The 26,611-nt window shown below is 55.8% G+C and overlaps 2 protein-coding genes across 2 annotated transcripts; both read left to right on the top strand.

The window, feature by feature from the left end:
* The first annotated feature begins 752 nt into the window (after positions 1-752).
* LOC135879629 (putative N-acetyltransferase 8B) lies at positions 753-7,517 on the top strand. Its single transcript, XM_065405681.1, has 2 exons — positions 753-820; positions 6,689-7,517. The coding sequence occupies exons 1-2, from the start codon at positions 753-755 to the stop codon at positions 7,380-7,382; spliced, it is 762 nt and encodes a 253-aa protein (XP_065261753.1). The 3' UTR covers positions 7,383-7,517.
* A 9,371-nt stretch (positions 7,518-16,888) lies between these two features.
* On the top strand, positions 16,889-19,590 carry LOC135879633 (putative N-acetyltransferase 8B). The gene is made up of 3 exons (XM_065405689.1): positions 16,889-16,934; positions 18,152-18,354; positions 18,897-19,590. Exon 3 carries the CDS (start codon positions 18,919-18,921, stop codon positions 19,588-19,590), a length of 672 nt encoding a protein of 223 aa, XP_065261761.1. The 5' UTR covers positions 16,889-16,934; positions 18,152-18,354; positions 18,897-18,918.
* Positions 19,591-26,611: the final 7,021 nt, after the last annotated feature.

The following is a 26,611-nucleotide window of genomic DNA, read 5'->3' as shown; positions in this document are numbered from 1 at the left end:
CGCCCTCCCCAGGCAAATCATTGCCCTAACAGACACAGGTTTAAGATCATTCCTTTCCTGTGATTGGCTACCTGGACTGAACAGAGCTTTAACATCTTCCCCAATCAAAAGATCCTTAGGCAATAACTTCCTTACACCAACTATATAACTTCATGCTTCGTACCATTCCATTCAAGGTGGATTCTGGCTAAAGGCACGCGTACAGTAAACTCATAGAGGACATCAACATTCACACTCTGATTTGGTAAGTAATCTTCCTCTTTGACAAGATCTGCTTTAACAAGAGTGATGTTAGAAGCCATAATTTGCCCTAAACAGCTTTTACCATTGACTTTTACACTCTCTATGAATTTTTCATTACCCCTCCCATACATAGTATTGGCACAATTTATGGGGTCACCTACTGAACTCACAGTAACGGCATTTACATAAAAGGTGGCAGTGTTGGGGTACATTTCGTTACACCCAGACAATTGCTCAGCGTTATACAACATACCAACATTGTTATAAACTGGACTTTCAGGAGGATACACTTTCTGCTGTTCTTCCCTTGCTTTTTTGACGTGGAGCTGAAGTCTGACCGTGTCCTGTTGCATTTGGTGAGCTTTCTCCTCAGCAGCCAGCCGCTCCAGACGCCCCTTACGAGCTCTTTCTTCTCTCTCATCAGCCTCCTTCTTTCTTTGATCAGCTTCTCTTTCTAATTCAGCTATTTTTTGCTTTTCCAACAATCGAAGATCTGCTAGTTTCTGTTCATGCTCAAGTTGCAGTTTATTTGCTGCCATTTGCATTCTAACTTTTTCTGCATTTTCTGTAGCCTCAGGTAAGGGCTGTGCTCCTGCCTCCTGATCACTGGCCATTAACAGATCTCTCAGTTCTTGATTTGTAGCTTTCTTTCTAAAGCTTATCCACTTTTCTGAACACAAATCTTCCAGGGCTTTTTTATCAAGGCTTTCATATGCTCTTTGCTCACCCATTGCAACTGCTCTTTAACCAACCAAACTCTCAATACCAAAATTCAAATTTGGATAGCGTGGGGTTCTGACCCAAAGCTTAATTGATGTGGTTCTGTGGATCCTGCTGACTACGGCATTGTGATGGTGCTGCCCGTGGGAGCCAGCTGAGGTCACTCAATCAGGGTGAACTGCAAACCAAACGGGGCAGCCAAACCCCAAACGCTGGTGGATATTCCAATACTTAGATTTACCAACCAGCACAAAACAGCCTCTGTATTACCTCACTGGTTACTCAGAAGTCCAAACAACGCAGTTCCCTTAAAGTGCCCAGCCTCAGGCCTCCGTCCAGACACACACGTCAGATATGATGATGATTACTGAAAATCTTATCTCATCATATAAAAGAAAAGGTTCTTCCAATCCCAAAGGATATAATTGGACACACCCAGGTCCAATTATAACTTAGATGTTACCCAAAATACACGCTAATAGCCAATTCTTATTAACTAAGCTAAAATGTATTAAAAAAGAAAAGAGAGAGTGCTGGTTAAAAGATCAATATACAGACAGACTTGAATTCAATTCTTGAGGTTCAGATGCATAGCAGAGATGAGCTTTGTGGAAGCAAAAAAAGAACTGTCAAAAAAAAACTGCAATGCATGACAGTTTGTTAGCAAAAGTCAGGCTAACTGTAGCCCTGATAACGCGAGATTTCTAGAAGCGAGAATTGTGTGAGGCGAGTGAGAAAGTACTGTGTAAAAAGTTATTGTGACCTTGTATAAATAAAGTGTAAAAGACCTTGTGTAAATAAGGTATAGGAAATATTGTATGTTGGCAAAAGTCAAAACAATTAAAAAATAAGTTATCAAGATGGCTTATGTATAACAAAATGCAGCTGTCCCTCATTATTTTCTGTAATGAAAGGTATAAATGCTTGTTGTAATTAGGTATCAGTAAAAGAGACCTGCTTGGCTCTCTCCCTCTGCACAATTGTAAAAGTAAATAAAGCTTCTGACTTGCTGTACCCAAACAAAAAGTGAGAACTCAGTTTTTCTCCGACAGCTTGTAGTTGCCAAAAGTCCTTTTAGAAATAGTCCATAGGTTATAGTCCAATGTCCATATTCAGGGTGACTCCAGTCAGTGACTGGGGATCTCAATCCTTGTGGCTGAAGGTTTCCCCCTCTTGAAACCCAAAGCAGATCTGAGATGAAGCAGGATCGTGTCCCAGGGTTTTTATACATTTCCAGAAGCCTTTTGGCCTGAGAAAACAATAGGCTTAACTCTCCTTCTCCCAAACATCCTGGCAATTAGCACAGGGTAATTTATCCATTAAACAGTTCAGATACAGGTTACCACAACCTTCAAAGAGACATAGAGACAATAATACTATTTCTCTCAAGTGTCTTCCTAAATGTTAATATTCCTTTTTTGATCTTTGAATCAAAGCTATAGCAATAGACAAGACTTGTTTGCTGACATCACAAGCCCTGAGCAAACACCCACCCTTCTACCTCTAACAATGCAGCCTGCATTTCAAAGCTCTGTTCATTTACATATGTTCCTAACAAGTCTCTAAACTTCGGCCATGGGTCAGGTCAGTTTAATTAACTCTTTCTGGCCCTGTCATCTTTCAATGAGATATTATATTACACTTATAACATCACCCCCCCCTCTCCCGGAGACACCGCCCTGCTCCCAGCCTCAGCTCGGGGGTGGGGCAGGGCACGGACAGGGCTAAGGGGGGCACGAGGTAAAAACTTTGGGGACAGTTTCACTGGCTTTCAGCCCCCCACTATAAAATGTCCGTGCCCCACAGACAGCCCTGGCGCAGCCTGGAGTGTCTCCGCAGTACCCGCATCAGGGATGTCTCTCCGGCGCAGAGCTGGTACCAGAGCTTCGCACGAACTGGCCTTCAGCGAGCTCACGTGGGATGCCAATAACCCGGGGGAGGTTCCATTGTTCTTTCCATTTGCTGAGTGCCCATCCCCCGTATCTGGGCAAGAGGAACTGGGGGGGGGGGGCTGTGGCTCCAGTTTGCTCACGTCCCCCACCCCAGTTCCACCTGTAACCGACACTATTCGTGGTGTGTGTGACCCCTGCAGCGCCTGGACGCCCCATTGTCCTGCACACACGCAGCCAGACAGGCTCTGCCCCCAGCAGCTCCCAGTCCAGAGAGAAGCCCCAGGCAAAGGTCCGAGGGGAAACACGCGCAAGGGAGGGGAAGGGACTGAGCCGACATCCCGCAGCAGGTCAGGGGCAGAGCTGGGGTAGCCCCGGTCTCCTGCATGCTAGCCTACTGCCCCAGCCACTAGCCCACACAGCCTGGCTTCTGGCTGTTAGCTGCTGCGTGAAGTGGCCTAGGCCTGACCCCCAGGGAATGTGCCTCGGCCGCTGGTGGGTGGGTCGTGCTGTGATCCCCTTACAGAGATGGGGACTCCCAGCCACAGAGCAGCTCTTTTGGTGCCATGCAAAGGCGACGAGACGCAGCTATAATCTGCTTCCACGCCCAGGAACCAGCTTGAGCTTCCGCCAGCAAGGAGGGAAGCAGTTAGAGGGGTGGGCTCTGGAGTGTGTGGGGGGGTGAGCAGCTTATTGCTCGAGTGCGGCTGTCGGGGGAAAGCTGAACTGTTGCAAAGACCCCGCACTGTCCCCCCAGGCAGAGCTGCCTGCGTCAGGCTCTCTCTAAAGCCTGCTTTCCCTTTAAGCAGCCTGGGCCCTGCCAGCTGGCTGGATTCCCGGGGAGGGCGGCTACATCTCGGCTCTGTGCACCTAGCGCAGAGGTCGGCAACCTTTGGCACGCGGCTCACCAGGGTAAGCACCCTGGCGGGCCAGGCCGGTTTGTTTACCTGCCGCATCCGCAAGTTCGCCACTCCAGGCCAATGGGGGCAGCGGGAAGCAGCACAGGCCAAGGGCTGTGCTCGCTGCCACTTCCCGCCACCCCCATTGGCCTGGGACGGCAAACCACGGCCAGTGGGAGCCGCGATCTGCCGAACCTGGGCGCGTGGCCGGTAAACAAACCGGCCCGGTGCTTACCCTGGTGAGCCGCGTGCCAAAGGTTGCCAACCCCTGACCTAGCGGTTCCATCGCCGCTGCTCTGGAGCTCTTGGCTGGAAGTGGGGGGCTTTCACTCTGGCTGGGAGACGCCTGGCTGGGGTCTGTGCACAGGTGAGTCCTGCAGCTGGGAGAGGGGGTTGGGGGTATTGCAGAGTGTCCCTGCACCCTGGGGTTTTGCATGGCCACAGAATGATGGCTAGCCTGGGGGGCCCTGTGCCATGGTGCTAAGGGGCTGCTCAGGAGAGGAACAGACTTTGCTCTTGGCTGCAGCTGGGAGCGTTTCCTTCTCGGGTGGGTAAGGGAGCGGAGAGGTTCGGGGGGGGCAGTCAGGGAGAAGGGGGTGGTTGGATGGGGCCGAGGTTCTGGGGGGGTGGTCAGGGGATGGGGAACAGGGAGGGTTGGGAGTGGGAGTCCCACAGGGCCTGTCAGGGGAGGGGTGTGTGAATAGTGTTCAAGAGGGCAGTCAGGGGACAGGGAGCGGGGGGGGGGTTGGATAAGGGGGTGGGATCCCAGTGGGCAGTTGGGGCGGGGCGTCCCGGGAGGGGGTGGTCAGGAGATGAGGACCAGAGGGTGGTTGGATAGGGGGTGGGAGTCCTGGGGGGGCTGTCAGGGGGCGGGGGTGTGGATAGGGGTCAGGACAGTGAGGGGACAAGGAGCAGGGGGGTTGGATAGATCGAGGGTTCTGAGGGGGGCAGTCAGGGGGCAGGAAGTGGGAGGGGGCGGATAGGGGGTGGGGGCCAGGCTGTTTGGGGAGGCACAGCCTTCCCTACCCGGCCCTCCATACAGTTGCGCAACCCTGATGTGGCCCTTGGGTCAAAAAGTTTGCCCACCCCTGTGCTAAGGGGCTGCTCGGGAGAGCAACAGGTAGGATGACCAGACAGCAAGTGTGAAAAATTTGGGACAAGGTTGGGGGCTAATAGGAGCCTATATAAGAAAAAGACCCAAAAATCGGGACTGTCCCTATACAATCTGGACATCTGTCCCTATACAATCGGAACAGGCTTTGCTCCTGGCTGCAGCTGGGAGCGTTTCCTCCTTGGCTGCAAAAGCAGGAACTGAAACCGCTTCCAAGGCCCTGAGCTGGCCAGCCCGCAGAGCCCATGCAGGGGCTGTGGAGGTGGGGGCTGTTCCTGGGGACTGGCTGGCCAAGCCGTGGCTACACTGAGCTTTGGAGCCCAGGGTGTTCTGAGAGCAGAGGAGAGAACCCAGGCGTCCTGCCCAGCCAGGCAGCAGAACAGGTGTGAGCGGGCGAGCACTGACTGCTGCGCTCCCTCTCCAGAGCTTCCCGCTGTGCCTGGGTGTGTAAGGGCCAGGCCGAACCGAGGGGATCCGGCGCACGTCAGGCCCTCCCCTGGGCCGGGCATGGAGCATTTCCCCGAGGGCAGCCGTCGCTCACCATGCCCCAGAGCAGGCGAGCTTCTGAGCGGCACGAGGGGCCTGTGGTTAGAGCCCGTGGCTGGGAGTCAGGCCGTCCGGGGTCTCCCCAGGGAAGTGTTAGATCCACAGAGCTTCGCACCAAAGTGTGCAAGGCCAGGTGTGCAAAGGGAGGCACTGAGCAGCCTGCCCCCATCACCAGCAGTGCCAGGCTCCCAGGTCAGTGCCCAACCCACCACCCGGCAGCTGCCAGGGATGGCTGCTGGCCTCCTGCGGGGGCTGGGTTAGGCTCACGTACTCCGACAACAAGGCTGGGGAGAATTTCCCGAATGTTTTTCTGTTCGTTGTGATCACTGGCTCGGGGAGACAAATCAAACCGCCCGATGAACGCTCCGGGGGGCCTGGCGACATGGCCGTGCAGGGGGTTTATGGCCGTTGGTGCCTTAAAACAATCCCCGAGCTGTGTGACTGCACCGGGGCTCCCACCCCTTCGTTCCTCTCTATCCAGCTGACACCTGCCCCCTCTGGGGTCTCCCAACCCCTCCTGCTGCCCAGGCTTCCCCTCCCGTCCCAGGGCTGGGCCCCCTGCCCTGCTCCTTGCTGGGGAAGGTGAAAGAGCAGAGGAGGAATAGGGAATCCAGGAAGTGCCCCATGGAGTCGAGGAGCTTCCTGTGGGCTTGGTCCCAGCTGATGGTTATTGTCTTTTGTTCCCAGCAGAATGGGGCAAAGGCCCTGGATACAGAGCAGCTCTCTTCTCCCGCTGGGTAGGTACCGCGCTGGGCAAGGGGACGAGGGTGACGGGACCACTGCAGTGCGAGCTGCTCTGGGTGTGGATCTGGGGGAGGGGGAGAGGCTGATCCACAAACACCTGCCGTCCCCTTCCAGAGGGGATCGCAGCCCGTTAGTCTGGGGAGCTGCTTGGAGCGTGGGGCATGGAACCTCCACGGCCAGCCTGTCGCCAGCTAGGGCTGGCGTTTAAAGGGGCAGCGTCTGCCTAGTGAAGCCCCCTGTCCTGCCCCCCAGCCCCTCTATCCTGAGCCCCTGGGAGAGATTGTCTCCCCCCATGCCCCCACCCGTTCCTGGTGCTCCTCTTGCAGGGCAGGGCTGATGGGTGGGTGCTGAGGTAGCTGGGAATGGGGGTGATGAGATGGCAGGGCGGTGGGTGGAGGCGTGGAAGGTGTTTGCCAGGAGTCAGTGAGGGTGGGGGGGAGCCCAGTACAGCGAGAAGCCAGGGGCACTGCGGGAAGTGGCCGGTGGATCAGGAATGTCCCAACCCGCTCCCCTGGTTTAAACTCTGTCTGCCCTAGTGTGCCTGGGCTGAGCGGCCCCATGGCCCTGTACCGCATCCGGCAGTACGAGGACAGTGATTACGAGGCCGTGCGCGCCGTGTTCGGCCATGGGATTATGGAGTACGCTCCTGCTGGCTACATCCACATGCTGAAGCGTCCCCAGACCCAGCTGCTCTTCCTGGGCCTGTTCCTGGCGGTGCTCGCGGCCTCCGGGTCTGTCCTGGTCTCCCTCCTGGCTCTCCTGCTCGCTCTCACTGGGGCCTGGTTTTGCATCCGGTCTCTCTGGACCGATTACGTCCAGCAGTCTCTTCGCAACGACCTACTGGACATCCGGAGAACCTACCTGGAGGCAGCAGACTCTTGTCTCTGGGTGGCAGAGGCTGAGGGGGCGGTGGTGGGCATGGTGGGGGCCGTCCTACCGGACGACCCCTCGGAAAGAGGGCACGCCCTGGAACTGAAGCGCATGTCCGTGGGGAGGGAGTACCGGGGCCGGGGCATCGCCAGGGCGCTCTGCAGGACGGTCATCCGCTTCGCCCAGGAACACGGGTACAGTGCCGTTGTGCTGGCCACCTCCATGGTTCACTACTCGGCCCAGCAGCTATACGAGAGCATGGGCTTCCGGAGGGTCTTGGTGAGGTCCCCATCGCTCCTCGCCAGCTTCCTGCAGTTCTCGCTCTTCTATTACCAATACGAGGTTCCAGGGTCTCGCTGAAGGCTCAGGGGTGGTGATTCTTCCCCTGCCTGCTCAGCCGCTGGGAGCTTTGCCTGGCTTGTTAATTAACTCCCAGCAAGTTGCTACTTTTTTACCTTTTGGGTTAAAAAATAAACTGAGCTTGGAGGAAAAGTCTCACGTGCGTGACACTGTTCTTGTGCTGGCTTGGGATTATTGTTCCCCCAGGGGCTCCCCATTCCCCACAGCCACCTGGGTCCCCTGGATCTGAACTTCACCCCTGGAACTGAGCCGGCCGGGATCAGACTCACCCCCATTTGCTCAGTGGTTCCTAGTTGACCCCTGACCCCTAAAGAACCAGGCGACCCTGGCAAGGAAACCTCCATGAAGGTTCATTTGAATTTTCACCCACTCTTCTTTGACAGGTTCGTGTCTAATTCCTGTCACCCACAGAAATGTCCAATCCTTGGATCTTGCCAATTTCTTCACCCCCCACAACATCCAGTAGCAGTGAGTTCCACAGGCTGGCTATGTGTCGTGTGGAAAAGGTAATTTCTTTGCTAGGTTTACAATTCCCACCTTTGCCTTTCGTTGGCTGTCCCCTTGTTGGTGTATCCTGAGACAAGGAGAACAGAAATGCTGGATCTTCGTTCTGTTGCCCATTCGTTCTTTTATTCACGTTGAGCACGTCACCTTAGAAAGGAGACGGATAAAAGAGAACAAGCCCAGGCTCGTTGATCTCTTCATGGGAGAGGTTTTTCCAGGCCCTTCTTCGTCCCCGTTGCCCTCCTCTGAACCCACTAGTTCTGCAATGTCCTTTCGGAGCTGGACCGTATCCAGATTGACCTCTCTTTGCTGCCCCGTGTGGGCCGGGCACGTGGCAGCCCTGGGTGCACATGCTCACTTGCTCTTGCTCCTCGCAGCCCAGAGTCCTCGGCACCTCCCCGACAGCCCCGCTCGCTCACCTGTGTCCAGGCAGCGCGAGGTGTCTCGATTGCAGCAGCAGCCGTGGCAGGAGACGAGCGAGGGTGTGAACGCCCCGCTTGGCCGGAGCACACAGCTCTGTCTGGGGATTCGTGTCCTCGGCGCTAAGGGCACAGCTGGGCGGCTGGTTCCCAGGCAGTCGACGGAGACGTGCGAGCTCTGATTTGAGCTGGCGGGCTAAAAGTAGCCGTGTGGCTACAGTAGCTCAGGCTGGCCGGCTGGGTACGTACCCAGGGGAGGGCAGCTGAGACTGGACGTGTGCGGCTAGCCGGAGCTATGGGTATCCCAGAGTGGCGTGACCCCAATGGCCTCGTGTGCCAGCACCATGCAGCACCCCAGAGCCCCGGCCCCACACCGCACAGGGGCTGGGAGGTGTCAATCCGTTGGGGTCCTTGACTGGGTGGTGCCGCCCAGGGGGAAAGCTCTGCACTGTTGTCACCAGCCAGCAGCCAGGATTCTGCAGCATCAGATCCTCCCCAGGGACTCCTGCAGCAGCTGAGCCGGGCCCAGGAGCTGATGGAGAGCAGGCCCCGCAGCGGGAGGAATGCCTGGTTTTAATCCTGCCCAGCGCAAGGCTGGGTAGCGCAGTGTTTAGGGCACTGGCTTCGGATTGGAGCGACGCCGGTGCTATGCCCTGCTCCGCCACAGCCTGCCTGGGTGCCCTTGGGCCAGTCACTTAGCCGCTCTGTGCCTCAGTCCCTGACTGTGCTGGGGTGAATAGCCCTGCCTTGCCTACGGCAGGGTGTGAGGACAGAGATGGTTTTACTAAAGGGAAATCATGCCTCACCAATCTACTAGAATTCATTGAAGGGCTCAACAAGCATGTGGGGAAAGGGGATCCAGTGGAGAGAGTGTACTTAGATTTTCAGAAGGCCTTTGACAAGGTCCCTCATCAAAGGCTCTTACACAAAGTAACCTGCACCGGGATAAGAGGGAAGGTGCTCTCCTGGATTGGTAACTGGATAAAAGATAGGAAACAAAGGGTAGGAATAAATGGTCAGTTTTCAGAGTGGAGAGAGGTAAATAGTGGTGTTCCCCAGGGGTCTGTACTGGGACCAGTCCTATGCAACATATTCATAAATAATCTGGAAAAAGGAGTAAACAGTGAGGTGGCAAAATTTGCAGTTGATACAAAATTACTAAAGATTGTTAAGACCCCCGCAGACTGCAAAGAGCTACAAAAGGATCTCTCCAAACTGGGTGACTGGGCAACAAAATGGCAGATGAAATTTAATGTTGATAAATGCAAAGTGATGCACATTGGAAAACATAATCCCAACTATACATGTAAAATGATGGTGTCTAAATTAGCTGTTACCACTCAAGAAAGATCTTGGAGTCATTGTGGATAGTTCTCTGAAAACAACCACTGAATGTGCAGCGGCAGTCAAAAAAGTGAACAGAATGCTGGGAATAATTAAGAAAGGAATAGATAATAGGTCAGAAAATATCATGTTGTCTCTATATAAATCCATAGTACGCCTATATCTTGAATACTGTGTGCAGATGTGGTCACCCCATCTCAAAAAAGATATATTGGAATTGGAAAAGGTTCAGAAAAGGGCAACAAAAATGGTTAGGGGTATGGAACAGCTTCTGTATGAGGAGAGATTAATAAGGCTGGTACTTTTCAGCTTGGAAAAGAGATGGCTAAGGGGAGATATTATTGAGGTCTATAAAATCGTGACTGGTGTAGAGAAAGTACTACTTCTCATAACAGAAGAACAAGGTACACCAAATGAAATTAATAGGCAGCAGGTTTAAAAAAAACAAAAGGAAGTATTTCTTCACACAACGCACAGTCAACCTGTGGAACTCCTTGCTGGAGGATGCTGTGAAGGCCAAGACCATAACAGGGTTCAAAAAAGAACTAGATAAGTTCATGGAGGATAGGACCATCAATGGCTACTAGCTGGGCTGGGCAGGGATGGTGTCCCGAGCCTCTGTTTGCCAGAAGCTGGGAATGGGCAACAGGGGCTGGATCACTTGATGATTCCCTGTTCTGTTCATTCCCTCTGGGGCACCTGGCACTGGCCACTGTCTGAAGACAGGATACTGGGCTAGATGGACCTTTGGTCTGACCCAGTCTGGCCGTTCTTATGTTCTTATTGTGACAGGCTGGGTCACAGAGACCCCCATTGGGATTGCCACCTGATGTGCTGGGACTACGTCACACCCTCCTCCTGAACTTATTGCCAGAGACTTGGACACTGTCTGTGGCGGAGGCAGTGTACCTGAAATTCCTCTCTGGGCTCCCCTCTGGGGCAGACACTCCTGTGTCCCCCAAAAGGGAAGGTGACCCTGATCCAGCTGTGGGTTCACAGCTACCAGCTATGACAGACCCATCACTGGCCAGAAAAATCCCCACCCCCTTCACTCAGGTTGGGCTTGCTTCCAGCTACAGAGTCCTTGGGGTCTGTTCCCACCACAGCAGTCACCAGGACCCCAACTTCTACCTCCAGGATACATGTCTCTGTGCACCTCTTCCACTCCATTACAGACAGTTCCTGCTTCTGGGTCTCAATTTGTGCTTCTCTCTGGGTCTCAATTGCTTTGTCTTTTAAGTCCAGGGTTTGCTGGTGTGCAGCCCTTTGCCTCACTGCTTCTACCTCCATGGCAGCCTTTTCCTGGGCAAATTGCGCATCAATTTCCATTTGTCTCCCCTTGAGACTGTCACTTGATGGGCTGGGATACCACAGAGAACCCCCTCCTGCCAGAGCAGGCGCCCCTCCACTCCTGTCAGCACAGACCCAGAGGTTGGGCCACACCCCTCTGCAGTTCACTGGAACTGAGATTCACTCAGCCCAGGGGCTTCTCAGTTAACAGGGACTTTCCCAGGGCCCAGTGTTCAGCCTTTCTGGGCAATCTGCAACCTGTGCAGTTCCAGCTTCTTCTGAGCTTCACTCTCACTCATATTGCTTCCTTTTCTGTCCCTATTTCCCTCACCCGAAATAAACAAACAGAAAATAACAAACCAGTAACCACTTCGTCTGCTCTCTGGCCACCTCGCTTAAAACTCACTTTAAATCACTACCAGTGTCTCAAAGCAATCAACTGTGCACAGATCCTGTTCGACTACGCCATTGTGATGGGTTCAGTCACAGAGACCCCCTTGGCATTGCCACCTGATGTGCTGGGACTGCCTCCGAGCCCGTTTTCCCTGCCAGCTTGGGACTTCAGTACCCTGCCTGCTGGAGCCAGATACGCTAGCCTGCGGCAAACACAGACCCAAGTCTGAACCACGTCCCCCACAAGCTGCAGGCTTCACTGAAAACAGCTTAAGAAGTGCTCCTGTCTCCAGCACCCAGACACCCAGCTCCCAATGGGGTCCAAACCCCAAATAAATCCATTTCACCCTGTATAAAGCTTATACAGGGTAAACCCATAAATTGTCCGCCCTCTATAACACTGATAGAGAGATATGCACAGCTGTTTGCTCCCCCAGGTATTAATACTTGCTCTGGGTTAATTAATAAGCAAAAAGTGATTTTATTAAATATAAAAAGTAGGATTTAAGTGGTTCCAAGTAATGACAGACAGAACAAAGTAAATTACCAAGCAAAATAAAACAAAAACACGCAAGTCGAAGCCTAATACATTAAGAAACTGATTACAGATGAAATCTCACCCTCAGAGATGTTCCAATAAGCTTCTTTCACAGACCAGACTCCTTCCTAGTCTGGGCACAATCCTCTCCCCTGGTACAGTCCTTGTTCCAGCTCAGGTGGTAGCTAGGGGATTTCTCATGACTGCAGCCCCCTTTGTTCTGTTCCACCCCCTTATATGGCTTTGGCCCAAGGCGGGAATCGTTTGTCTCTTTGGGTCCCCACCCCTCCTTCTAAATGGAAAAGTACCAGGTTTAAGATGGATTTCAGTACCAGGTGACTTGGTCACATGTCCTGTGAGACCCCAAGCCTTCATTCTTCCCGGCCTGAGTCACAGGAAGGCCTGCAAGTAAGCAGCCATTTACAGTCAATTTTCCTGGTTGATGGGAGCCATCAAGATTCCAAACCACCATTAATGGCCCACATTTTGCATAACTACAATAGGACCAACGAATTATAGTTTATACTCCTAGTTTCAGGAACAAGAATGATACATTCATGCAAATAGGATGAACACACTCAGTAGATTATAAGCTTTGTAATGATACCTTATGTAAGCAGAGTCAGGATGAGCTCTACCCTGACATCTGGTGGTGAATTATGGCGAGTGTGGAAAAGAACTCCAGGGGCTGATCTTGTTTGCATAGGCACACCCACTCGCCTGGCATGAAACAACAGCAACTGAAAGTGGTTACTTTGGCTGGTGTGGGATCCCCAGTTTCTCTGTTACTGGGGCAGGAAGAATAAAGTTTTGTTATCCTGATTCTGTGAATCAAGGCCAGTGGAACTGTTGTATGACAGAAGGACTGAGTGAGTCCTTCACCATTACCTAAGTAGCACTTGCTTGACAAGGGGCATGGGTTACAAAACCCAGTGAATAGAGAGAGGATGGGGGACAGGTATTTGTATCTGATGGTATGGGCCCCCTCTGAGGGCTTGAAACACCAATGGCACTATCTCCCCTCTCAAATGTCAGAGCTAACTTTGATTCCATTAGGAGTCTAGTTACAGGCTGCTGAGCTGAATTCACTTTGGGCTAATGGTGCACCAGCACTGGGGCTCCCCTACTCTACTATGAGCTGAAATCGCTAAGAGCTGAGATCACTGAGTGCTGTGTTAACTAGTGGGGGAGCCTGAAGCTATATTGCTAAGCAGCTGGTAGAGCAATTTGTGGGGACGACTGGAGGAGCAGCGAGCGGCGCGGAGCCTTGCGGGGCTGGTTGGAGTGGCCCAAGGAACGGCGAGAGGAGCTGTTTGCGGGGATGGCTGGAAGGGCTCACAGGTCGGTGAGTGGAGTGGAGCGGAGCAGCTTGTAGAGCGGAGCAGTTTGTGGGATGGCAGGAAAGTGGACTGTGACGTTATTGATATAATCTGGGACCATATAGATCATTGTTGTAACCAAGGTACTGTAGTGGCACCCAAATCTTGTATAAAGGGGGTCAAATGGGGTGTCTAAGACAAGGTTTACTGGTTATGATTAGGCTGTCTATATGTGTGTATCAATTTTGTAGTTGAAGTTATGAATATTGGCTCTATACTGTCTGTATTTCAGACTTATGCTATGCTGCTGGGTGACATCCCAGACAAACTGGTGTTAGCTCTGCCTAGCCTGCTTGATGGCCCATTAAGGACCATCAGCTATACAATGGACCCATTGCGAGAAGGCAAATATGCCTTCAGACTCAGCAAAGTATGCAGGAACTTGCCCATGTGACTCCAGACTCCATTTTGCTGTAATTTTCCACAGTAAGAACAACGAGGTGTTCTTACACCTGGAAAAGACTATATAAGGCTGATGCCTCATCTCCATCTTGTCTTCAATCCGGCTTCATATCTCTGGAGGAACTTTGCTACAACTGAAGCTTTGAACAAAGGACTGAGGACCCATCCCAGCGGGGGATGTATTCCAGAGACTTGATTTGAACCTGCAGTTTGTTCTATCGCTGCTGCAAGCCTGAACCAAGAACTTTGCCATTACTGTATGTAATTGATTCCATTTAACCAATTCTAACTCTCATCTCTATCTTTTTCCTTTTATGAATAAACCTTTAGATTTTAGATTCTAAAGGATTGGCAACAGCGTGATTTGTGGGTAAGATCTGATTTGTATATTGACCTGGGTCTGGGGCTTGGTCCTTTGGGATCAGGAGAACCTTTTTCTTTTACTGGGGTCTTGGTTTTCATAACCATTTGTCCCCATAACGAGTGGCACTGGTGGTGATACTGGGAAACTGGAGTGTCTAAGGAGATTGCTTGTGAGACTTGCGGTTAGCCAGTGGGGTGAGACCGAAGTCCTCTTAGTCTGGCTGGTTTGGTTTGCCTTAGAGGTGGAAAAACCCCAGCCTTGGGCTGTAACTGCCCTGTTTGAGCCATTTGTCCTGAGTTGGCACTCTCAGTTGGGTTCCGCCAGAACCGCATCGTCACAGCTAAGCAGCTGGCAGAGCAATTTGTGGGGACGACTGGAGGAGCAGCGAGCGGCGCGGAGCCTTGCGGAGCCGGTTGGAGTGGCCCAAGGAACGGCGAGAGGAGCTGTTTGCGGGGATGGCTGGAAGGGCTCACAGGTCGGTGAGCGGAGTGGAGCGGAGCAGCTTGTAGAGCGGAGCAGTTTGTGGGATGGCAGGAAAGTGGACTGGCTTGTGGTGAAGGCTGCGGTGGAACCCCCATGGGGAAACAGACGGCTGGCCAGCCTCCGATCACGTAAGGTGCCCCTTAACACCCTGCGTGCCCCCCCCCCCTTCTACTCTGGGGCTGCACTGACCAGGGACAGAGACTTTGGGGGTTGTTGGACTTTTGGGACTTTGGGTGGTTGCTGAACCCAAGAGACTTTGGGGGTGTTGGACTTTGGGGACTCTGGGTGATTTTGGGGTTGCTGGATTCAAGAACCAAAGGGAAAGGACACAGCCCAATTTGCTGGGGTGGGTTTTGCTCATGGTTTGTGTTATGAATCCTGTTTGTGGTGTTTTTCCAATTTTATGCTGATGTCGTTTACCTCATGTTATTAAACATTTTCTGCTACACTCAGACTCCGTGCTTGCGAGAGGGGAAGTATTGCCCAGGGGGTGGTATGTAATTGTCCCAGGTCACTGGGTGGGGGCTCGAGCCGGTTTTGCATTGCGTTATTGAAACGGAACCCCTAGATACAGAACCCGGCCCTTGTTGCTGCCAACTTAGATGGGCAGAAGGGTTACATTTACAAGAGACCTTTTGCAAGAAGCATATTCCAGTTACATCATATTCACTCATTAGCATATTTTCATAACATCACATGAAGTGCAACATCACACTTATGTTCTATACTAAAGGGTGGGAGGTGCCCAGACACCAGTGCGATGGGGACCAGCTGAGGATCCTAGACAGAGCCAGCCCCAAACCTCGCGGGAGGAGGAAGGAGGCAACGCCAGCACCCCGCAGGGGCTGCCAAGGGAGGGCAAAGGGGCTGGGATGGGGGGGCGGGGACCATGTTGGGAACAGCCCAACCCCACCCTGGCTTTGAACCCTGCCTGCTTTTAGGGGGCTGGGAGGCCACCATGGCCCAGCACCTCATCCAGTGGAAGGAGGGGGAGGGGTGCACGCACCAGCTTCATGGTTTGCCCCCGGGTTTCAAGTCCCTCCTTTGCTCCCCGCTGAGCCAGCCGTGGCGGGCGTAGCCCCTCGACTCCGGCGCCCATAGCCAGCCCCCCAGCCGCTCTCCTGAGCTCCAGGCGGGGGTGTCTGCAGGATCATAGTGTGCTGCTGGAACACCGGGGCATGTTTACAAAGGTTAAACCGGTTGGGTGCCTAACTCCCATTGACATCGATGGGACACACTGGGGTAAAGCAGAGCCACCGCGCTCCCGGGCCCGTCTGTGCCCAGCTCGTTGCTGTATCAGCAGCCAGAAAGCAATGGAGCCACCTGGCGCCCCTGCAGCCCCCTGCCCCTGTGCATGCTGCCCGGAGGTGGGTGAAGTGGCAGGACGTACCCTGCCCCCGGGGTCCCTGGAGCCGTCTGATTCGGCCTGTGGCATCCAATTCAACCCCTGCTTGCACGCCGTTCGCTTCAGCGAGCCTCGGGCATCGTGGGGGCGCAGGGGCTCATTCTGGTCAGAATTTCAGGGGCACAGGGATGGGTCTGGGCATAGCTTGCCCAGCCTTGCCGAGCCAGTGTGCAACCTGTAAATCGCTGGGCAGGTGTTGGCAGAGCTGGGGGGGAGCCCTGGGCTGGGCTAGCAGGGGCTGCGAATCGGGATTGAGGGGCACCAGCAGAGCTGTGGGGGCTGGGCACAGAGCGCCCGCAGTGCGCTGGGGTTCCCGCCCGCTGCGTTTGTGTAGGAGCCAGGCTGGGCTGCCTGCCAGTGACCGAGGCTCTGTCCCCTCGGGCGGCAGAATGGGTGGGGAACCGACGTCCCGCAGCAAGTCAGGGGCAGAGCTGGGGTAGCCCCGGTCTCTAGCATGCTAGCCCACTGCCCCAGCCACTAGCCCACACGGCCTGGCTTCTGGCTGTTAGCTGCTGCGTGAAGTGGCCTAGGCCTGACCCCCAGGGAATGTGCCTCAGCCGCTGGTGGGTGGGTCGTGCTGTGATCCCCTTACAGAGATGGGGACTCCCAGCCACAGAGCAGCTCTTTTGGTGCCTCGCAAAGGCGACGAGACGCAGCTAGAATCTGCTTCCACGCCCAGGAACCAGCTTGAGCTTCCGCCAGCAAGGAGGGAAGCAGTTAGAGGGGTGGGCTCTGGAGTGCGTGGGGGGGCGAGCAGCTTATTGCTCGAGTGCGGCTGTCGGGGGAAAGCTGAACTGTTGCAAAGACCCCGCACTGTCCCCCCAGGCAGAGCTGCCTGCGTCAGGCTCTCTCTAAAGCCTGCTTTCCCTTTAAGCAGCCTGGGCCCTGCCAGCTGGCTGGATTCCCGGGGAGGCCGGCTACATCTCGGCTCTGTGCAGCTAGCGGTTCCATCGCCGCTGCTCTGGAGCTCCTGGCTGGAAGTGGGGGGCTTTCACTCCGGCTGGGAGGCGCCTGGCTGGGTCTGTGCACAGGTGAGTCCTGCAGCTGGGAGAGGGGGTTGGGGCACTGCAGAGTGTCGCTGCACCCTGGGGTTTTGCACGGCCACAGAACAATGGCTGGCCTGGGGGGCCCTGTGCCATGGTGCTAAGGGGCTCCTCGCTTCAGCTGGGAGTGTTTCCTTCTCGGCTGCAAAAACAGGAACTGAAACCGCTTCCAAGGCCCTGAGCTGGCCAGCCCGCAGAGCCCATGCAGGGGCCGTGGAGGTGGGGGCTGTTCCTGGGGACTGGCTGGCCAAGCCGTGGCTACACTGAGCTTTGGAGCCCAGGGTGTTCTGAGAGCAGGGGAGAGAACCCAGGCGTCCTGCCCAGCCAGGCAGCAGAACAGGGGTGAGCGGGCGAGCACTGACTGCTGCGCTCCCTCTCCAGAGCTTCCCGCTGTGCCTGGGTGTGGAAGGGCCAGGCCGAACCGAGGGGATCCGGCGCACGTCAGGCCCTCCCCTGTGCCGGGCATGGAGCATTTCCCCGAGGGCAGCCGTCGCTCACCATGCCCCAGAGCAGGCGAGCTTCTGAGCAGCACGAGGGGCCTGTGCTTAGAGCCCGTGGCCGGGAGTCAGGCCGTCCGGGGTCGCCCCAGGGAAGTGTTAGATCCACAGAGCTTCGCACCAAAGTGTGCAAGGCCAGGTGTGCAAAGGGAGGCACTGAGCAGCCTGCCCCCATCACCAGCAGTGCCAGGCTCCCGGGTCAGTGCCCAACCCACCACCCGGCAGCTGTCTGGGATGGCTGCTGGCCTCCTGCGGGGGCTGGGTTAGGCTCACGTACTCCGACGACAAGGCTGGGGAGAATTTCCCGAATGTTTTTCTGTTCGTTGTGATCACTGGCTCGGGGAGACAAATCAAACCGCCCGATGAACGCTCCGGGGGGCCTGGCGACGTGGCCGTGCAGGGGGGTTATGCCAGTTGGTGCCTTAAAACAATCCCCGAGCTGTGTGCCTGCACCGGGGCTCCCACCCCTTCCCTCCCACCCCTTCGTTCCTCTCTATCCAGCTGACACCTGCCCCCTCTGGGGTCTCCCAACCCCTCCTGCTGCCCAGGCTTCCCCTCCCGTCCCAGGGCTGGGCCCCCTGCCCTGCTCCTTGCTGGAGAAGGTGAAAGAGCAGAGGAGGAATAGGGAATCCAGGAAGTGCCCCATGGAGTCGAGGAGCTTCCTGTGGGCTTGGTCCCAGCTGATGGATTATTGGCCTTTGTCCCCAGCAGCGTGGGGCAAAGTCCCCAGATACAGAGCAGCTCTCTTCTCCCACGAGTCCAGGAAGCCTCTTCTGCTCCCGAGCGTGGAATCTCCGGGGACTCGGGATCCAGGGATCTGCTCCCAACACTCCTGCAAGGTCAGCAGGTCTTCCTTAGCAGAGAGAGCCCAAAGGGCCGGCTGTGACCCCGCAGCGCTGCACCCCCTCTGGGTAGGTACCGCGCTGGGCAAGGGGACGAGGGTGACGGGACCACTGCAGTGCGAGCTGCTCTGAGTGTGGATCTGGGGGAGGGGAGAGGCTGATCCACAAACACCTGCCGTCCCCTTCCAGAGGGGATCGCAGCCCGTTAGTCTGGGGAGCTGCTTGGAGCACGGGGCATGGAACCTCCACGGCCAGCCTGTCGCCAGCTAGGGCTGGCGTTTAAAGGGGCAGCGTCCGCCTAGTGAAGCCCCCTATCCTGCCCCCCAGCCCCTCTACCCTGAGCCCCTGGGAGAGATTGTCTCCCCCCACCCCCCCACCCATTCCTGGTGCTCCTCTCGCAGGGCAGGGCTGATGGGTGGGTGCTGAGGTAGCTGGGAGTGGGGGTGATGAGATGGCAGGGCGGTGGGTGGAGGCGTGGAAGGTGTTTGCCAGGAGTCAGTGAGGGTGGGGAGGAGCCCAGTGCAGTGAGAAGCCAGGGGCACTGCGGGAAGTGGCCGGTGGATCAGGAATGTCCCAACCCGCTCCCCTGATTTAAACTCTGTCTGCCCTAGTGTGCCTGGGCTGAGCGGCCCCATGGCCCCGTACTGCATCCGGCAGTATGAGGACGGTGACTACGAGGCCGTGCGCGCCGTGTTCGGCCATGGGATTAAGGAGCACGCTCCTGCTGGCTACATCCACATGCTGAAGCGTCCCCAGACCCAGCTGCTCTTCCTGGGCCTGTTCTTGGCGGTGCTCGCGGCCTCCGGGTCCCTCCTGGTCTCCCTCCTGGCTCTCCTGCTCGCTCTCACTGGGGCCTGGTTTTGCATCCGGTCTCTCTGGACCGATTACGTCCAGCAGTCTCTTCGCAACGACCTACTGGACATCCGGAGAACCTACCTGGAGGCAGCAGACTCTTGTCTCTGGGTGGCAGAGGCTGAGGGGGCGGTGGTGGGCATGGTGGGGGCCGTCCTACCCGAGGACCCCTCGGAAAGAGGGCACGCCCTGGAACTGAAGCGTATGTCTGTGGGGAGGGAGCACCGGGGCCGGGGCATCGCCAGGGCGCTCTGCAGGACGGTCATCCGCTTTGCCCAGGAACGCGGGTACAGTGCGGTCGTGCTGTCCACCTCCATGGTTCAGTACTCGGCCCAGCAGCTATACGAGAGCATGGGCTTCCGGAGGGTCTCACAGAGGTTCCCATCGCGCCTCGCCAGCTTCCTGCAGTTCTCCGTCTTCTATTACCGATACGAGATTCCAGGGTCTCGCTGAAGTCTCAGGGGTGGTGATTCTTCACCTGCCTTGGATCTTGCCAATTTCTTCACCCCCCACAACATCCAGTAGCAGTGAGTTCCACAGGCTGGCTATGTGTCGCGTGGAAAAGGCAATTCCTTTGCTAGGTTTACAATTCCCACCTTTGCCTTTCGTTGGCTGTCCCCTTGTTGGTGTATCCTGAGACAAGGAGAACAGAAGCGCTGGATCTTCGTTCTGTAGCCCATTCGTTCTTTTATTCACGTTGAGCACGTCACCTTAGAGAGGAGATGGATAAAAGAGAACAAGCCCAGGCTCATTGATCTCTTCATGGGAGAGGTTTTTCCAGGCCCTTCTTCGTCCCCGTTGCCCTCCTCTGAACCCACTAGTTCTTCAATGTCCTTTCGGAGCTGGACCGTATCCAGATTGACCTCTCTTTGCTGCCCCGTGTGGGCCGGGCACGTGGCAGCCCTGGGTGCACATGCTCACTTGCTCTTGCTCCTCGCAGCCCAGAGTCCTCGGCACCTCCCCGACAGCCCCGCTCGCTCACCCGTGTCCAGGCAGCGCGAGGTGTCTCGATTGCAGCAGCAGCCGTGGCAGGAGACGAGCGAGGGTGTGATCGCCTCGCTTGGCCAGAGCACACAGCTCTGTCTGGGGATTCGTGTCCTCGGCGCTAAGGGCACAGCTGGGCGGCTGGTTCCCAGGCAGTCGACGGAGACGTGCGAGCTCTGATTTGAGCTGGCGGGCTAAAAGTAGCCGTGTGGCTACAGTAGCTCAGGCTGGCCGGCTGGGTACGTACCCAGGGGAGGGCAGCTGAGACTGGACGTGTGCGGCTAGCCGGAGCTACGGGTATCCCAGAGCGGCGTGACCCCAATGGCCTGGTATGCCAGCACCGTGCAGCGCCCCCCGAGCCCCGGCCCCACAGCACACAGGGGCTGGGAGGTGCCAATCCATTGGGGTCCTTGACTGGGTGGTGCCGCCTAGGGGGAAAGCCCTGCACTGTTGTCACCAGCCAGCAGCCAGGATTCTGCGGCATCAGCTCCCCCCCAGCCATTCCCAGGGCAGGGACTCCTGCAGCAGCTGAGCCGGGCCCCAGGGGCTGATGGAGAGCAGGCCCCGCAGAGGGAGGAATGCCTGGTTTGAATCCTGCCCAGCGCAAGGCTGGGTGGTGCAGTGGTTAGGGCGCTAGCTTCGGACTGGAGTGACGCCAGTGCTATGCCCTGCTCCGCCACAGCCTGCCTGGGTGCCCTTGGGCCAGTCACTTAGCTGCTCTGTGTCTCAGTCCCTGACTCTGCTGAGGCGAGCAGCCCTGCCTTACCTACGGCAGGGTGTGAGAACAGAGCTTGTTTTAGTAAAGGGAAATCATGCCTCACCAATCCACTAGAATTCTTTGAGGGGGTCAACAAGCATGTGGAAAAAGGGGATCCAGTGGATATTGTGTACTTAGATTTTCAGAAGGCCTTTGACAAGGTCCCTCACCAAAGGCTCTTACACAAAGTAACCTGCCATGGGATAAGAGGGAAGGTTCTCTCATGGACTGGTAACTGGTTAAAAGATAGGAAACAAAGGGTAGGAATAAATGGTCAGTTTTCAGAATGGAGAGAGGTAAATAGTGGTGTCCCCCAGGGGTCTGTACTGGGCCCAGTCCTATTCAACATATTTATAAATGATCTGGAAAAAGGGGTAAACAGTGAGGTGGCAAAATTTGCAGATTATACAAAATGCCTAGAGTGGTAGCCGTGTTCGTCTGTATCAGCAAAAACCACGAGGAGTCCTTGCGGCACCTTAGAGACTAACAAACTTATTTGGGCATAAGCTTTCGTGGGCTACAACCCACTTCATCAGATGCATGCAGTGGAAAATGGCCTTACCCCCTGCCTCCTCCAGCCCCCAGCACTGGGGCTGCTGCTGGGAGTGGGAAGAATCCAGAAGGATAATGACGGCATTAGCGCTGCCCGAGGCGCTGCCCAGGCCGGGGAGGAGAGAAGCCAAGAGCCCAAGGAGTCAGGACCCCCCTTTCCTGGCACATCCTATTTCTCTTACTAGCTCAGCAGCGGAGCCCTCTCCTGCCGGTGATGCTGCACCAGCCCGGTCCAGCCCCCCCTTCCCCAGGCCTCGGAAGCTGCCACCTGGCAGCAGAAGCCAGGCCCAGGCCGGGCGCCCGTCTCCTCGGGCCCAGCTCCGCTGGCAGGTACAATGGGCGGCTTGTTGGGCCCTATTGACACGGGGCCGTGGTGCTGGTCCGTACCTGGCTGCCGGTCGGTGGGCAGGACGCTGGGCCGGGGCTGTTTGCGTTAGCGACGCTCCAGGGGCTGGGCACAGAGCGCCCGCAGTGCGCTGGGGTTCCCGCCCGCTCCGTTTGTGTAGGAGCCAGGCTGGGCTGCCTGCCAGTGACCGAGGCGCTGTGCCCTCGGGCAGCAGAATGGGCGGGGAGGACAGGGGGGCCGCCAGGGAGGTGATTGCATCTGTTTGGATTAATCAGCTAAGCTGTGAAGCAAACAGGGCTGCTTCCCCCTCCCCACGGCCTGCCAGCCCATCCTCCCTAGCCAGCTGTTGGGGGCGTGGGGCAGGTGGAGGTGGGCTGGGGAGGGTCAGTGATTGGGGGGGGTTGTCCCTGGGGAGAAGCGGGGGTTGTAGGGAGGCTGGGGGCAGGGGGTTAGGCTGCTCATTGAGTGGCAGGCATGCTATAGGGTCAGCTATTGGGAAGGGGGGGTGCACACTTCGGGGGGTGGGGAGGGCTGGGCCGTGCCTGGGGGAGGGGGCAGGGCAGGGACTAGCCAAGCGGCTGGGAAAGGCCCTTGTTGCTGGAAACGGGTTACACCAGATGTGTGCCCCTCCATGCCAGGAACACACCATGGCTTTGTGCTTTGTTGAAAGCTTGTGTACCTGACATATTTGGGGTGCATTGCGTCATACACCAAGAAGTGGTCTGCGCTAAACCTGACAAGGGAGACAGACCGAAAGCTGTAATGGACAACGTGGTGCAGATTGTTCACTTCATACACGCTCGTCCCCTGCGTCACCGTCCGGGTGGGGAATGTGTGGACCAAATTGAAACAGAAGATGGAGACCTCGTCACGCCCACTGAAGTGCGGTGGTTACGCCGAGGTTAAAGTCCTGAGCCGTTTCCTGGCACTGCTACCAGAAATCCAGCAGGTTCTTGCTCAGAAATCTCAAACGTACCCAGAGTTAGAAGATGAAAACTGGATTTTGGATGTGGCTTTTCTCGTCGGCATCACTGGTCAACTGAACGCGTTGAATGAGTCGTTGCAGGGGAAAAAAATCACCTCTTGCCCACACTAATTGTAGGGTCTGAAAATTCATGCTACACCTGCAGTTAATGTCAACTCAGTTACCTCCATGTGACGACACTCACTGCCCGCATTTGAAAAAATGCTAGACAAACACTGATCAAGGAACTGAATCTGATCCGTCAGTTCACAGACAAGTGCTGGCTACACTGGCAGAGCGTTTCGAGAACTGCTTTTCTTCTCGGAGAGCTCTGAAGCCCTGCCTCTCAGCGCTCTCACATCCATTTGCGTTTGATCTGGGCAAACGTGGAGTGGTATGGCAGAGCTCTGGGGGGGATAAAAGGAAGTTTGAGGAGGAATTAATTCATGTCCATGCCCTGGATGAAGATGAAATTAACCAGCTAAAGAGGAAAGGTTTACAAGAAAGGTGGTTGAATACCCCTGGTCTAGTTCTCCGGCACAGCATTGCAAAGCTGATGTCAATCTTTGGCTCGACATACCCAGGCGAGCAGACGTTTCCTGCTACGGGACACATCAAATGCAAGAAGCGCAGCAGGCTACCGGATGGAAAGCTCAGTGCTGAATTGCGAAACGCCTGCATAGCCCTTACTCCTAACCTAAGTGTGGTGGAAATTTCTGTCCGTTCCAGCTGAGGAATAAGGAGAGACGGACACAGCTAGCCAAGCAAGGAGCCCCGGGAGGGGCGATCCGTTTATTTCAATTGCAATTGGGTTCGAGCTCATAAGTCAGCAAGAACAAAGAAAACACTTACACCAAAGCATTATATGCAGTTGCTTATGATAATCTATCGCTCTATGATTGGCCAAAATTTGCCATCATTACCATACATAATTAGCAAGCTACATGTATCTGCCCCTCTTATGACCCCTTATTGTTCATCTACTTGCCCCCTCCTCCTTGCTTATTTTGCAAACCAAGCAGTTTATCCACAGGACGCAGGTACAGAAAGTGTCATTGTCTCCAGGTTTGGAGTTTGGCTACATTTCCTCTTGAAGGAACTTCCTGACTACCTATAGCTGACCCTGCATTTTGTCCTTCTTCTTTCTCCCATGTGTACGTGACAAATTTGCCCCCTGGCAGTTAAGCAGAATAATTCTATATCATAAGCAAGCATGTGGCGGCCTGAGCCAAGCAGAATTCACACTGAGTATGATGTAGGTAAGCGTCAATATTTCTTTTTTTACTAGTTGAGGTTGGTGACAGTTCTATTAATAAATGAACGATTAAGCATTTCTATAACTTGTTATGAAATATTCAGCGTGTATTAAATGTATTTAATTTTATTCATGGGGTCATGGTTAGTGCCCATGTCCGATTTCAATCTTGCAGCCCACTGAGATAAAGGAGGGCCACTCATGCAGCCCACTCACTAGCCTAGGTTGCCCATCACTGGGCCAGAGGGTCCCGGAGCTGCTGTGACCTGGTGGTTCCTGGGAGGAGAAGCGGGGAGAGCTCAGACTGACTTGGTTCCAGCCGCTCAGCTGCCAGAACCCCTCTCTTCCAGCCCTTCCTCCACCAGGTCCCCTCCAGGCCTGCCCCACACCTCACACCAGCCCCGGCCGGGGGCGCATGGGCAGAAAGGCCGTTCTCACTTTGCCAGGCTCGGTGCCAGAGGGACAGGGTAGCTGGCTGGAAAGGGCCCCAACCCCCTCCCCCTGCAGGTACAAAGCGCCTGTTCTCCCCCGCTGGCTCATTGCCACTGGCAGCCGCTGGAATTCGCACTTACCCGTGGGCTGACGCTCGGCAGGAACCTCTCCCCCTGCCCCCGCTTTGGTTCATGCAGGCTATCAGCTGTGCACACACGAGCGCCAGAGCCCCATGCTGTATGTGCACGAGGACACGCGCAGGCCGCAGCACATTTACAGGGGGCCAGGCAGGAGTGGCTGGAGAAGGGGCTCCTGTCTACAAGCCCCGCCCCACAGGCCCAACCAGCCCCTCCCAGGGTTAAAGGGTGAGTCTGTGCTGGTGTAACCCCCCTGCCTAATGGGGAGAGAGCTCTTTCAGCGAGCTATGGGGTGGGGGTGAGTCATGTCTGGGGCAGTGTTGCTAGGCAGATGCACCATTAGCCTCCCACAGCCAGAAGCTTCTGGAATTGGGTGTGATAGTTCTGGGTGTGCTCAACAGGGTCCCCTAGCCAGACAGGGCAAGCGGGCAGGTGCTTTGCAAAAGGCCCTGGTGGGCTGGGAGAAGCCGAACCCAGGAGCAGGCAGCAGGAGTTTTCCTGGGGCTGGGATCGAGGGGTTCAGAGGGCGGGGGGGGGGGGAATCAGGAATGGGGCAAGGGGTTGGGACACGGGAGGGGGGCCAGGGTGCAGGCTGCAAGGGGTGCTTAGCTCAGGCAGCTCCCAAAAGCAGCGGCATGTCCCCCGCTCTGGCTCCTATGCGGAGGTGCGGCCAGGAGGCTCCACGCACTGCCCCACGTGCAGCTGCCGCCCCCGCAGCTCCCAACCAATGGGAGCTGCAGAGCTGGCGCTTCGGGCATGGACAGCACATGGAGCCTCCTGGCTGCCCCTACGCCTAGGACCTGGAGGGGGACATGCCGCTGCTTCCGGGAGCCGTGCGGAGCCCAGACAAGTAGGGAGCCTGCCTTAGCCCTGCTGCCTGGATTAATGGCCCAGACAGCAGTGCTGACCGGAGCCACCGGGGTCCCTTTTCAACTGGGCATGCTGGTCAAAAACTGGACACCTGGCAACCCTACTTGGCCGATTGTAGAGATATGGGGAATCAAAGACTAACTGAGACTCACCCGGCCTAACCCTAAGCTTTTGGGAACTCTGCATTTCTTCTCACGGGGTTGCTGTGGGGACAGGCCTGTTTAGATTTCATTTGTTTTCTTTCTTGATGGATCACTGCAGATAATGGATGTCAATCATAAAGTAGCCATGTTATGGTGTAAAAATGAAGTTAAGTTTCTTTGTCATAAGATTTTATAAAGTTGGTACTTACGTTCATGCCCTGGGTTTTTTGGGGACGTGAATGTGGGGAAATGGGCCTGTGCAATCCGTGCCGGAAATCCTCAGGGACAATTCCGGGGCTCCGGCTGCATTTCTAGAGGAGTTGGGGGGTTTTTAGGGACTGGAGAAGGGCTGTGAATTCTAGCCCACCCAGAAGTTACACCAGGCTCCCCATGGGGCCGTGAAGTGCCCAGAAAGGAGCAGCTCTAATGCCGTTATCGTTCTGGATTCTTCCCATTCCCAGCCGCAGCCCCACTGTGGGGGGCTGGAGGAGGCAGGGGGTTAGGCCACACATTGCCAGGTGAGCAGCCCCATAGCCCACCCCACAGCCGGGGCAGCGTGAAAAACTTCCTGCTGTTTTCAGCCTTGCAGCAGCGCCTGGCGCAGCCGAGCGCTAGGGGCTGCACCAACACACCGGGAGGGTTGAGCCCGTCTTGACAAGGCAGACAACAGGGGTGGTCAGGGGGTGACTTGCCCATGGGCCTGGCAGCTGGAACCCAGTCCAAGGGCCGAGCCCCCAGCACCGCACCCTGGCTCAGCCCAGAGGTGGAAGGGCCATTGTGGGGCACGGAAGGAGAGCGGGGTACCATGGCCCGTTCAGTCATGAGACGCTGCAGTGCTGCCGGTGGGGGGAAGGCAGCGGCCCTGTTAGGAGCTGGATGTGGCCTACCAAGGGCCAAACGGCCCTGCCAGAGCCACTGGGGTGGGTCACCCTGAGCCTGATTAAGGCGAAGGACCATTCAGCCTCCCTCCTGTGCATATGGAGCCACCCACAAGTCGTCAGCAGAGTCTGAACCCAGCAGCTTGGCTGCGTGAG

This window comes from Emys orbicularis, chromosome 5, assembly GCF_028017835.1.
Source record: "Emys orbicularis isolate rEmyOrb1 chromosome 5, rEmyOrb1.hap1, whole genome shotgun sequence".
Taxonomy (NCBI): domain Eukaryota; kingdom Metazoa; phylum Chordata; order Testudines; family Emydidae; genus Emys; species Emys orbicularis.
This window is presented reverse-complemented; position numbering and strand designations above follow the sequence as displayed.